The sequence below is a fragment of the Balaenoptera ricei genome, chromosome 9 (genome assembly GCF_028023285.1).
Source record: "Balaenoptera ricei isolate mBalRic1 chromosome 9, mBalRic1.hap2, whole genome shotgun sequence".
NCBI lineage: Eukaryota > Metazoa > Chordata > Mammalia > Artiodactyla > Balaenopteridae > Balaenoptera > Balaenoptera ricei.
In genome coordinates, this window is record NC_082647.1 from 66,796,728 (window position 1) to 66,810,720 (window position 13,993).

Consider the following 13,993-nt stretch of genomic DNA (forward strand, 5'->3'; position numbering starts at 1 on the left):
AAAAAAAAAAAACCTTGCCCAAGAATTTATACTTTAAAGAGAGAAAGATTATTATCAGGCATTTCAATGAAATATGAAGGGTTTAAGATAAAACCAAGCTGAGTGATCTTTGGGGAATTAGGGACAGACACTCAAGCTCACTCCTAGGCTATTGGTGAAGGGCTCTTAGAAGTGACATCGAAGTGGGAGCAAAAATGGGAGCGATGGAAGCAAGCAAATAGGGAAGTTGTTCCAAGCAATGCAGGGAAAATCGTGCTCTCCTCGGTTCGTAATGATGTATGGCTAGAGCAAAGTTAAGGAGCAAAAGATAAAACCAGAGAAATTAGAAGGAGCCAAATGGTGAATGACCTTGTAACTATCCTGGGGAAGATGAACTTTATTTTCAGGGCATTGGGAGCCAGTCAAAGAGTTCGCACAGGGGAGTGACATGATTGGTTTCCATCTTAGAGAAATTATTCTGGTTAACACCTAAAGAATGGACCGGTGGGAGATTGTTGGCAGAGAGGCCATTTGGAATTTATTGCAATAATCCAACTGAATGATAATATGGCCAGAGCTCAGTGTAAGGGAGGGAAAGGATGAGCAAAGTATTAAGGAGTTGACATCTGAATGACTGGTTACGGGGAACGGAGAAGATGACTGAGTCAAGGGTGGCCCCAGATTTCTCGTCTGTGCACAGGTGTGTAGTGTTTTATTCGCTGAGATAAGGAACTCAGGAGGAGGACAAGTTTGATCCTCACTGTAAAGAAATCAAAGAGAAAAAGAAGATGAAAATATGTCACATTTTTAATAGTCATGACCTTTGGGCTAGGACTGTGGCTGGGGGAGGTGGTCATTTAGTTTTCTTTTTTCATTTTGATGTGTTCAAGGTTTCTGTAATGAGAATGTATGACTTTCTGAGATACCAAGAATATAAGTTAGATGCTTGAGTCCTCTTGTGAGTTTTTGTCATTTAATATCATGGATGTTAAATATGTAAGTTTGTTAATATTGTATGGTTTGCAGAACTTCGAAAACTTCCATAAAGGTAGCAAAGAGGCATTTAGAAAATGCCTCTTGAAGACTAGCTTTCAAATTAAACAGGTTTCCAGTTTATGTGATAATTTCAATGCAGGGATGTAAATAGGTTAAATCCAAGAAGCAGAGTTGAAGGTGACAAACTAGAATTAAATCACTTTGTCTCTTTATTTCTGAAACCATTTATATTCTAAAATGATAGGAGAAAAATAATTTCAGCAGTGATCTTTTCTCTGAAATGTCAAGTAGTTGAAATTGAACAAACTTTGAACAGTGGCGATGATGAGTCTCTTGAAGCAGTAAATTCCATTTTCATGCAGCATTTATTTTTAATGAGTAACAAGCACCACAGATTTATAAAGAAGGAATCATATCAAAGTAGATTGCTTTTTTTCCCCCTAGGCACAGGATTTCAAAATTAGAGGCAAAGAGCAACTTTATTATATCTTGATTGCAGTGGAGTCCTTGACCTCCTGGGTCATAGCTCAATAAAGCAAATTGGTTTGAATCTGTGTGGATGGAAGCATGAGTCACTTTGACAGGAAGAGGAAGAAGGGCTCGAGATGAACAGTGAAATATTTATTAAGAGTGTCAGACGGCAAAAGTTTGGTGAGGGTTTTCAGTTTTACTGGTTGAAATACTCCAGGAAAAAAATAGTAAAATGGTGACAAAAGTTTGGTGATGTAGTCTATTAGTTAGTTGAATTTTTTTCCTGCAGAAAAAAAAGGAAATGAAGAAACATCCAAGAAGTTGCAGATGTGAGGAAGGAAGGACAGGTGATAACAGAGCCTGCTGTTTCCTCAGCTCTGTGTTACTCCCCAGCCGGTGCTCCCAGTGGCTCCCGGAAGTGTTTGCTAGCATGATAAGCTCATGGAAAATTTAGGCAATTAGCATTAAAAGACTGTATCTTTATGGGTGCCTTTGTTATGAAAAGCATTTTTTATTTTTTTAAACGTATGCCTGACATGAGCATATCCTTCCTTTATTTTTGCACCCCACTGTAGAACATTTTTATATCAATCACTTGACTCTGTTGGTGCAATGAAATATTCTGAGATAAATGAGACGTGCTCCCTGAATTCTGTGTTTTGGGGGTGTGTGTCTGTGTGTGTTGCCCAGGTTGGGAGGCTATTGTTAATCTGTTCTGGGTATGGAACAGGTAGAGCACTCTCAGACCTTCAGAAGAAAGGATATAATTAATTTTCAAAATCCAGTTCCAGGATTAGTGTTCTTCCCGCTAACCCCTAGTCACACAAAGATAGGAGGATTGGCTGCAAACAATACTCAGTGCTTTCACTGGCTTTTCCCTCCCACAAAGTCATCAAACAAGCAGATCTCCCAGAGGTTGCTATATAAGTTAAGCCAGTGATTGGAGTTATAGCCACAAGCTACCCTAGAAAGAGAAGTTGCAGTTGAACTGGATGAATTGATTCATTGACTCTTTTTTTTTTTGGCTGTGTTGGGTCTTCGTTGCAGCACGTAGGCTTCTCTCTAGTTGCGGTGTGCAGGATTTCTCTCTCTAGTTGTGGCGCACTGGCTCCAGGGCGCATGAGCTCTGTAGTTTGTGGCATGCGGGCTTTCTCGTTGAGGTGTGAGCTCAGTAGTTGTAGCACACTGGCTTAGTTGCCCCGTGGCATGTGGGATCCCAGTTCCCCAGCCAGGGATCGCACCTGTGTCCCCTGCATTGGAAGGCGGATTCTTTACCACTGGACCCCCAGGGAAGACCCGATTCATCGATCCTTGTCTGGGTCACTGGTAGTTTAGCTTCTTGTACGGTTTTATTAAAAATTCCTTTAAAGAATTGCTAGAATGACAAAATGGGGCTACACCATTGCCTACTTCTGATGATTATTTTCTTGATTTTTCTGGGTCCACACATTTGTTACTAAGATCACCAAATATTCATGGAAAGATAAAGTACTTCTAACATCCAGTCTAATAGATTTGGCTCGTATTCTACTCAAATGGATTATTTTCACTGTGAAGGTGGTTTCCCAAAATAGGCACCTCCAGCTTGAAATCAGACAGAATTGACTACTTAGCAAAGTAATTATGGAACTAAAAATGGACCTATGAAATGGAGATTAAAGATACCTATCATATGTAGTTCTAAACAGTACATGGGATAGTTCATGGCTCAATTTTAGTTAAGTACTTTAAAAAAACAATAGCTTCTATGGCTTTATCATGTCAAAACATCTGGTTTCTTCTTGATCTTTCATAATAACTTAAGTTTCTGCTTGAAATGCCTACATTAGAAGATCTTAAAACTTAAATACAAGCTAATTTATTTTACTTTGGTTCCTCCAGGCAGGGAGCAAATGCCACGAGGGATGAGCTGACGACCTCCGCCTTCCTGACCGTTCAGTTGGATAGATCCCTTGGAGGACAGGCTGTGCAGGTTGGGATATTTTTACCCCAAAACTTACACAAGTTAAAGTTTTCTTAGCCCAGTGTCTAGTTAAAACCCTTTTCCCAAGCTGGGATGGGAATTTGACACTTTCTAAATATTATCTTTTTTTCATTTTAGAATTTAAATATTCCTATTCTCATGCCATACTCGTTCTCTCAGATTCTGGAAAAGAGGGAGCAAACAAAATTTTAAAAACAAACAAAAATAAACTATTCACAGATTTAAGAGCCCCAAAGAATCATTCCTTTAGAATCATATCAGATCAATGATAGCCACTTGTTATTAAAACTGTTCTACCTGAGTTATCACTTCCAGGTGATCACTTTCCAGTTTTCAAATCTTTATAAATGTGTAATGGCTTCTTCAAAGGTAGAAAGTAATTAGAAAAGGAAGTCCGATACTTTAGTACATAAAAACTGAGATGTGGAGAGTGAATTCGGTCTTCCAGCTGGTTTTCTTTCCATCTTGGATTTTAGTTCCTAAATAAAGCAAGTTAGACCTAACTTTAAAGGTGCATATTAACTTTTAAAAAATAAACTAACTTTGTTAATTGTTAATTAACAAATTAACAAGATGATTGAATTCTGTAAATGCAGTAACTCCCCATGAATTTCCCCATGAACTATTACATTCATTTCTTTTTTTTGAATTTTATTTTATTTATTTTTTATACAGCAGGTTCTTATTAGTTATCTGTTTTATATATATTTGTGTATACATGTCAATCCCAATCTCCCAGTTCATCCCACCACCACCCCCGCTTTCCCCGCTTGGTGTCCATACGTTTGTTCTCTACATCTGTGTCTCTATTTCTGCCCTACAAACCAGTTTGTCTGCACCATTTTTCTAGATTCCACATACATGTGTTAATATACGATATTTGTTTATCTCTTTCTGACTTACTTCACTCTGTATGACAGTCTCTAGGTCCATCCATGTCTCTACAAATGACCCAATTTCATTCCTTTTTATGGCTGAGTAATATTCCATTGTATATATGTACCATATCTTCTTTATCCATTCATCTCTCGATGGGCATTTAGGTTGCTTCCATGACCTGGATATTGTAAATAGTGCTGCAGTGAACAGTGGGGTGCATGTGTCTTTTTGAATTACGGTTTTCTCTGGGTATATGCCCAGTAGTGGGATTGCTGGGTCATATGGTAATTCTATTTTTAGTTTTTTTTTTTTTTTAAACATCTTTATTGAAGTATAATTGCTTTACAATGGTGTGTTAGTTTCTGCTTTATGACAAAGTGAATCAGTTATACATATACATATGTTCCCATATCTCTTCCCTCTTGCGTCTCCCTCCCTCCCACCCTCCCCATCCCACCCCTATAGGTGGTCACAAAGCACCGAGCTGATCTCCCTGTGCTATGTGGCTGCTTCCCACTAGCTATCTATTTTACATTTGGTAGTGTATATATGTCCATGACACTCTCTCACCCTGTCACATCTCACCCCTCCCTCTCCCCATATCCTCAAGTCCATTCTCTAGTAGGTCTGTGTCTTTATTCCCGTCTTGCCACTAGGTTCTTCATGGCCTTTTTTTTTTTTTTCCTTAGGTTCCATATATATGTGTTAGCATACTGTATTTGTTTTTCTCTTTCTGACTTACTTCACTCTGTATGACAAACTCTAACTCCATCCACCTCATTACAAATACCTCCATTTCATTTCTTTTTATGGCTGAGTAATATTCCATTGTATATATGTGCCACATCTTCTTTATCCATTCATCTGTTGATGGACATTTAGGTTGCTTCCATGTCCTGGCTATTGTAAATAGAGCTGCAATGAACATTTTGGTACATGACTCTTTTTGAACTATGGTTTTCTCAGGGTATATGCCCAGTAGTGGGATTGCTGGGTCATATGGTAGTTCTATTTTTAGTTTTTTAAGGAACCTCCATACTGTTCTCCATAGTGGCTGTATCAATTTACATTCCCACCAACAGTGCAAGAGGGTTCCCTTTTCTCCATACCCGCTCCAGCATTTGTTGTTTGTAGATTTTCTGATGATGGCCATTCTAACCAGCGTGAGGTGATACCTCATTGTAGTTTTGATTTGCATTTCTCTAATGATTAGTGATGTTGAGCAGCTTTTCATGTGCCTCTTGGCCATCTGTATGTCTTCTTTGGAGAAATGTCTATTTAGGTCCTCTGCCTATTTTTGGATTGGGTTGTTTGTTTTTTTTAATATTGAACTGCATGAGCTGTTTATATATTTTAGAGATTAATCCTTTGTCCATTGATTCGTTTGCAAATATTTTCTCCCATTCTGAGGGTTGTCTTTTTGTCTTGTTTATAGTTTCCTTTGCTGTGCAAAAGCTTTTAGGTTTCATTAGGTCCCATTTGTTTATTTTTGTTTTTATTTCCATTACTCTAGGAGGTGGGTCAAAAAAGATCTTGCTGTGATTTCTGTCAAAGAGTGTTCTGCCTATGTTTTCATCTAAGAGTTTTATAGTGTCTGGTCTGACATTTAGGCCTTTAATCCATTTTGAGTTTATTTTTGTGTATGGTGTTAGGGAGTGTTCTAATTTCATTCTTTAACATGTAGCTGTGCAGTTTTCCCAGCCCCACTTATTGAAGAGACTGTCTTTTCTCCATTGTATATCCTTGCCTCCGTTGTCTTAGATTAGTTGACTATAGGTGTGTGGGTTTATCTCTGGTCTTTCTATCCTGTTCCGTTGATCTATATTTCTGTTTTTGTGCCAGAACCATATTGTCTTGATTACTGTCGCTTTGTAGTATAGTCTGAAGTCAGGGAGTCTGATTCCTCCAGCTCCGTTTTTTTCCCTCAAGATTGCTTTGGCTATTCGGGGTCTTTTGTGTTTCCATACAAATTTTAAGAATGTTTTGTTCTAGTTCTGTAGAAAATGCCATTGGTAATTTGTAGGGACTGCATTGAATCTGTAGATTGCTTTGGTTAGTATAGTCATTTTCACGATATTGATTCTACCAATCCAAGAACATGGTATATGTCTCCATCTGTTTGTGTCATCTTTGATTTCTTCATCAGTGTCTTATAGTTTTCTGCATACAGGTCTTTTGTCTCCCTAGGTAGGTTTATTCCTAGGTATTTTATTCTTTTTGTTGCAGTGGTAAATGGGAGTGTTTCCTTAATTTCTCTTTCAAATTTTTCATCATTAGTGTATAGGAATGCAAGAGATTTCTGTGCATTAATTTTGTATCCTGCAACTTTACCAAATTCATTGATTAGCTCTAGTAGTTTTTGGGTGGCATCTTTAGGATTCTCTATGTATAGTATCATGTCATCTGCCAACCGTGACAGTTTTACTTCTTCTTTTCCAATTTGTATTCCTTTTATTTCTTTTTCTTCTCTGATTGCCGTGGCTAGGACTTCCAAAACTATGTTGAATAATAGTGGTGAGAGTGGACATCCTTGTCTTGTTCCTGATCTTAGAAGAAATGGTTTCAGTTTTTCACCATTGAGAATGATGTTTGCTGTGGGTTTGTCATATATGGCCTTTATTATGTTGAGGTAGGTTCCCTCTCTGCCCACATTCTGGAGAGTTTTTATCATAAATGGGTGTTCAATTTTGTCAAAAGCTTTTTCTGCATCTATTGAGGTGATAATATGGTTTTTATTCTTCAATTTGTTAATGTGGTGTTTCACATTGATTGATTTGCATATATTGAAGAATCCTTGCATCCCTGGGATAAATCCCACTTGATCATGGTTGTATGATCCTTTTAATGTGTTGTTAGATTCTGTTTGCTAGTATTTTGTTGAGGATTTTTGCATCTATATTCATCAGTGATATTGGTCTATAATTTTCTTTTTTTGTAGTATCTTTGTCTGATTTTAGCATCAGGGTGATGGTGGCCTCGTAGAATGAGTTTGGGAGTGTTCCTTCCTCTGCAATTTTTTGGAAGAGTTTGAGAAGGATGGGTGTAAGCTCTTCTCTAAATGTTTGATAGAATTCGCCTGTGAAGCCATCTGGTCCTTGACTTTTGTTTGTTGGAAGATTTTTAATCGCAGTTTCAATTTCATTACTTGTGATAGATCTGTTCATATTTTCTGTTTCTTCCTGGTTCAGTCTTGGAAGGCTATACCTTTCTAAGAATTTGTCCATTTCTTCCAGGTTGTCCATTTTATTGGCATAGAGTTTATATTCATTTCTTGAATGAAATATTTATAAGAACTGACATCATCTATGTCATTTAGTTGATCTTTCAAGTAGTGCTTACCAAATCATGCAAAAACTTTGAAGGTAAGGCCCTGTGCCTTATAAATGCTATATTTCACAGTTAAATATTTGATATACCCAATGAATGAATTTCCAGTGTCAGCCAATTGAATCCTAAATTGACAATGAAATGGTAATGCTTAGTTTTACCACGAGATGGCGGTGGTTTACAACAATGCATAAATGAAGTCCTGAATTGCTGTTTTAAACATTCCTTCGTAGACTGTATTAACAGTACTGAAAAAATTTCAATTTACCTTTCTATCTCTTATTTTCATTTCACAGTGGAGAATGGGTCTTAATCAGTAGCCCTCTTTCTTTCATGTTGGCACTTGAGGTTTTCTCAATGTTATGGGAAATGCCAAGCCAGCGGCAGTTTTAGGAGCTCTTAGCTAACCTCACCCCAAGCTTTGGGGTGTGACTCAAAAGACGTTTTAAGGGCTTCCCTGGTGGCGCAGTGGTTGAGAATCTGCCTGCCAATACAGGGGACACGGGTTCGAGCCCTGGTCTGGGAAAATCCCACATGCCGCGGAGCTACTAGGCCCGTGAGCCACAACTACTGAGCCTGCGCGTCTGGAGCCTGTGCCCCGCAACGGGAGAGGCCACGATAGTGAAAGGCCCGCGCACCACGATGAAGAGTGGCCCCCGTTTGCCGCAACTAGAGAAAGCCCTCGCAGAGAAACGAAGACCCAACACAGCCAAAAATAAATAAATTAATTAATTAAATTTAAAAAAAAAAGTAAAAAGACGTTTTAATTTGTTACTCGCTTATTTGAATGTCTACTAGTTGAAAGATATTTGTGGAGTTAGTTACTTTCAGTGCTTCCTAGGCTTCCCTATGATGGTATGTGCATCAGCATTCCCATTCACTTGGCTTCTAGAAAAAGACAGACCAGGGTAGGAGAGATATTTCAATTTTAGCATAGGGCAAATAATTGAAAAAAACAGGAGAGTGACACAAAATTTGAACTCTTTATGTAAATACATGCATCATTAGATTATGCAAGAGATAGGAAATTCGGATCTGAACCAGTATCTGTTGTTAAACTAATAGGTGAAATTAAATAACTTGCCATTTATTTTCCTCCATTTCCTTATCCTGAAAAGTCCTTATATTGTATTTTAAAAAGAGCTTATATTAAGCAAATCTACTATTACCATTTCCATAGGTAAGCTAAAAAGTAGAAAGTCTATTCTGTTTATTTCTGCCAGTTTTTGATGTTTGGATTGAAATCTTTATTCATCCCCAGATAATGATGATTTTTTTCATCTCACGGTGGTAGGGATGTAAAAAGAATGAGTACACTTTTGTCTTATTTTTGGAAGAATCTGAATGAATGCACATCTCCTAACCTACTGAACGAGATCCAAAACACGTGAGAGACAGGTATACCCCTAAACATCTGGAAAGCTTGGTGCCCTTGTAAAAAAAAGAGTAATTTTCATAAAAGACAGCATACATCAGCACTTCGTTGTTTTTCCCCTTTTGGAGTTGTAGATGAACAGACTTGAAACTTTGTGCTTTCTGGAAGCAGAAAGTGGTGCAGTGTGGTGCTGTGTCCCCCGAGAAGGTGCTGTGTCTGGAGTAACGAATGGTTCCTAAGTCAGTGAGGAAGCTCTGCTTGATTATCATTAACCTATATTTTCTGTTGATTCATCGTTCCTCCTGCTCTTGACTTTTTATATATTTTTAATTTTGTTTTCAAAGAGAAAAATAAGGATGCCTTTGGAAATACGGTCTTCTTTCATTGCTCTCTTTATTAATTTCTTTTATCCCCACCGCCCCCAGATCCGAGTCTCCCAAGGCAAAGAACCTGCTCACCTGCTGAGTTTGTTCAAAGACAAACCGCTCATTATTTACAAGAACGGAACATCAAAGAAAGGAGGTCAGGTGCCGGCCCCCCCTACACGCCTCTTTCAAGTCCGAAGAAACCTGGCATCGATCACCAGAATTGTGGAGGTAACATCATGCATTCAATAAAACCTGCCCTGCTCATGGGCTTCGCAGTGGACCTGAGCCATTAACAAATACTAGTCTTTAAAAAAATTGGCAAGTAAACCCCCTTCATTTCTATAATTAATCCAGCGTTCACCATAAAAAGTATTAAAAGCCGGAGAATCAAGTAAAAAGTTAACTTCAGATACCAGGCCTCTCATATTTTTCAACCAGCTTATAACAAAACAAATGAATTTTAAGAGTAATGTAACAAATCAAGCTGTCAAAGGCGTGAGGCAGCTTAAGCTCTGTCTTGAAAGGCCTGGGGGAAGACGGATTGAGGGTGATGGTCAGGTGACCACACTAGGGAAATTCAAGAGGGAGGGCCCTTATTTGTGCACGTGTAAGGACCGTGGAAAGCAAGCTTCACCACACTGGGCCGGGACCATAACTCAGCTGTTAAGGCCACACAAGCTGTCTCTGACAGAAGCTGTGAAAGAAGTCAAACGCCAGATCACAGTGTCAGACCACAAGACCACCAGGTATGGGCAAGGCCACCGGGCCCAAGGTTTAAATGGCTGAGTGCTTTGACCTCAGGGAGGATTCATCACCCTTCGTAACCCGGTCACCTTAGTCACCGTTGAAACCCAAGTCTCCCAAGTCACCCCTAACTGCCCTGCACTCTCTGTGTATATCCCCAAACCTGGACCATTTGCCAAGTTGTTCAGCTGAGCCCTTAAAACCAGGTGGGTCACAGCATCCCTCCCCCCTCAACCTCTTCTCTGAGCCACCCCGCCTTCTTGCTCCGTGGCTGTGTTCTGAGGACACAGATTCCCATACAGCCTTCTCAAGTGGAAGCTGTGTTTTCCCTCAGTGCCCGCTGACCAGGGACCGGTGGTGGGGTCCCCTCCTTGCTCGACCCTTGCCCTTTTGACTTCTTCTTATCCGTCTCCCTCCCCCATCCCCCTGTGCTGTCTGAGCTCCCGGTCCTTCCCCTCTTATTGTTTGGTGGCTTCAGTCGTTGTCTCACTGTCTCCATCAGTCTGGCTCCTCTCATCCAACAGTTGTGTCTTGACTCCACTTCATCTCACACTTGTGGTCCTGTACTGGACTCCACTCCACCATCCCCTCCTGCCCCTCCAGCCGGATGGGCTTTATCTAGTTTGCCAAAGCCCTGCCTTTTGCCGTCAAAAGCCTCTTGTCTGACCCCACTTTTCTCAGCCTCCTGCTAGCATTTGCCAGAGCCACCCTTTTCTGTCTTCTCAAAACGCTATCTTTTTACGAGGCTTCTGGAACCCCTCACTTAGCAGGATTTCTTCCACACTTGAGGGCCACTCTTCTGAAGAGTATTTGCACTCCCATCCAGCTCTGCTGGGTTCTCCTCCTCTGCTCGTCCTCTAAGCTCTGGAACCCTCCGAGGCTCAGTCTTGGCCCTCTTCAGAGTGATCTCATTTAGTCATATAATTTAAACGCCGTTAGGTATTGATCTCATCCAGAACCTTCTGTGCATGGATTCTCATGTGTTCAATTATGACTACTTTTTTTAATCTATCAAATTGACGGTGAAGCCTTCACCTACAGGCCCTCTCAGTTGATTTCAGATGCAAGAGTCAAGGAGAATCGTTATAGTCCTGGTCTCTTCCCAGTGGGTACTTCTTTAGGAGGCATCCTGAGCTGCTTGCAATGCAGATTCTTTATTTTCTTGCAGCCTCCCAAACCAGCCTTTGCATTCCTAACCTCTCTGAAATGCACTAGTCGAAACATTGTTTATAAGGCTTTCTGTTTTCATCTCCTGGGAGGCTAAAGCTTTCTTATGTTCTATTTTGGAACTACCGCCAGGATCCCACACCAGTCTGGGCATGGGCCTCTTGTCACCTGTCTCTTTCCTCTGTACCAGTAAGGAGACATTTGGATTAGAAATTGGAAGTCATAGTTCCTATAAATCTCCATCATCACATCTGATAGATTCCTTTGAGCTTGGTCCATGGAGCCTCCTTCCTACTGAAAGAGGATGATGACCACTTCTCTGAGTGTTACCAGCACCTGGGACACATCTTTAAAACCTCCAGCAGCTGTTCGTTGCTCCTCTAGTGCTCTCTCTGGGGACAGGGTCCTGACGAACCTGGTGAAACCCAACTCTCCACATGGTTGATGCCTTCCTCTGGCAGCTCGACACAGTTGGTCAAACGGCATCATTTGGACAGCCGATCACCAGCTCCTTTTTTTTAAAAAAAAATTTTTTTTGAGATCTTACCTATTTTTTCTCCTTCCAGTTTTTTTTTTTTAAATTAATTAATTAATTTATTTTGGCTGTGTTGGGTCTTCGTTTCTGCGCGAAGGCTTTCTTTAGTTGCGGCGAGCAGGTGCCACTCTTCATCGCGGTGCGCGGGCCTCTCACTATCGCGGCCTCTCTTGTTGCGGAGCACAGGCTCCAGACGCGCAAGCTCAGTAGTTGTGGCTCACGGGCTTAGTTGCTCCGCGGCATGTGGGATCTTCCCAGACCAGGGCTCGAACCTGTGTCCCCTGCATTGGCAGGCAGACTCTCAACCACTGCGCCACCAGGGAAGCCCCACCAGCTCCTTCTTGAGGCACTCTCTTCACTTGACCTCAGGACACCACACTCTTGATTTCTTCCTCTCTCATGGCTGCTCTATCACAGTCTTGTTTCCTAGTTCTTCTCCATCTCCCTGTTAGCACACCTCACATGGAGTCCCATAGTCCCACAGAGAGTCATATACATACTGTCACAGTCATACAATCCTATAGTCAGACAGAGGGTCTCACAGAGGCCAGTGCAGAGACACAAAATGACAAAGTCATAAACGCAGTCAAAGGCACAAGCCCATCCTAGGACCTCAGACTGACTCCCAAGCCTGAGACTCCGCACATGCCTCGTCCCTGCCCTGAGGCTCCACTGTCAGCCTCACCCTCAGGCTGGAGTCTGGTCTCAGCCAGGTGCCTCTCACTCACGCTGCAGCCACACTGACTGGAGCTGTGCTCGTCTGGCTCATCCCAGACGGTGTCCACAGCTTCTCAGCTGAAAGGAAGCGGGTATGTCAGTGCTGTGTTTTTAACCCCCTATAAACAGTCTCTTATAATTTGAGCTATAATTTATCTGAGCCTGGAGAACCTTTTAGTGAATCTATGTTATTATCTCTTTGCCCGTATTAGACCCCAGTCCCTGTTTTATGATTTTTCTGTGTCCCTTTGATTATTTGACAAACCTCTTTAGTGGGAGGAGAGAAAAACTGAACACTGTACTTTACGTTTATCATTTGTGAATATTACAACCTCTTTCCAAACATCAATTATAGCCCATCCTCCTTCTTGTGGTCTCTTTGAATATTATCCTTGTTATGTATCACTTAAGTTTGCCTTATTTTATTCTCAGAGCCTTGTGCTACTGTCTTCGGGCAGGTGAGCGTTAAAGTGACACAGCGCAATGTGCTCCTAATGTTTCCAACCCCCTAGGGGTGTCCTGGTGCCCCCTGAATTAATATCCTGGGTCAGGACAGAAGTCTGTAGGTGGTTTGGCACTGTCGCAGCTTCTTGGACATATTTATTGAGGGAGCAGCAGTGCATTTACATCATTGTGTTATTTTTCTTCATACTCTAGGTAGATGTTGATGCAAAGTCATTGAATTCCAATGATGTTTTTGTCCTGAAACTACGACAAAATAATGGCTACATCTGGAGAGGAAAAGGGGCCAGCCAGGAGGAGGAGAAGGGAGCAGAGTATGTGGCAAGTGTCCTCAAATGTAAAACCACGAGGATTCAGGAAGGCAAGGAACCAGGTTTGTATAGGTGAGCCCAAGGACACTAGCCAGAACTTATATTTGGCATACTTGCTAATCATGTAATTTATTTATTTTTGTCATAAATAGGAACTTTGTAATGGTTGTAGGGCATTAAGAACCCATTCACTAGTTGCAAAAGTGGGTGATGGTACCTACTATATTTAAGTAACTTCTCCTGCTCTATTTAAGTAACTTCTTAACAGTGAAGTTGAGGTGAGGTACTATCATTTGTTAAGGTAAAGCCGTACCGACCATATGCTTCTGAAAATGCACTGGCTAACTTGTTGTGTTTTCCACAGAGGAGTTTTGGAATTCCCTTGGAGGGAAAAAAGACTACCAGACCTCTCCCCTGCTAGAAACCCAGGCTGAAGACCATCCACCTCGGCTTTACGCCTGCTCCAACAAAACTGGAAGATTCTTTGTAAGTGTCCCGTGAAACCCTGGGGTAGAACCAGCAGCAGTGGGAGAGATAAGCATTCTGGTGTTGCTCTAACGCGTTCCTGCCCTGATTCTCAGTTTTAGTTTACCTGCAAACCACAGGTGACAATCTTTGCTCCACGCAGGGTCGGTTTAAGAGCCAGTGACGTAATGGATGTGAAAGCATCGGAATACT

The 13,993-nt window shown here is 41.1% G+C and overlaps 1 protein-coding gene across 2 annotated transcripts in view; it reads left to right on the top strand.

The window, feature by feature from the left end:
• SCIN (scinderin) overlaps positions 1 to 13,993 on the top strand; it is an 81,636-nt gene that overhangs the window by 54,322 nt on the left and 13,321 nt on the right. For both annotated transcript variants that reach the window (XM_059933942.1, XM_059933943.1), the window contains exons 10-13: positions 3,328 to 3,418; positions 9,437 to 9,607; positions 13,200 to 13,377; positions 13,680 to 13,801. In XM_059933942.1, coding sequence (XP_059789925.1) covers positions 3,328 to 3,418; positions 9,437 to 9,607; positions 13,200 to 13,377; positions 13,680 to 13,801 — 562 coding nt within the window. The remainder of the gene's footprint in view (positions 1 to 3,327; positions 3,419 to 9,436; positions 9,608 to 13,199; positions 13,378 to 13,679; positions 13,802 to 13,993) is intronic.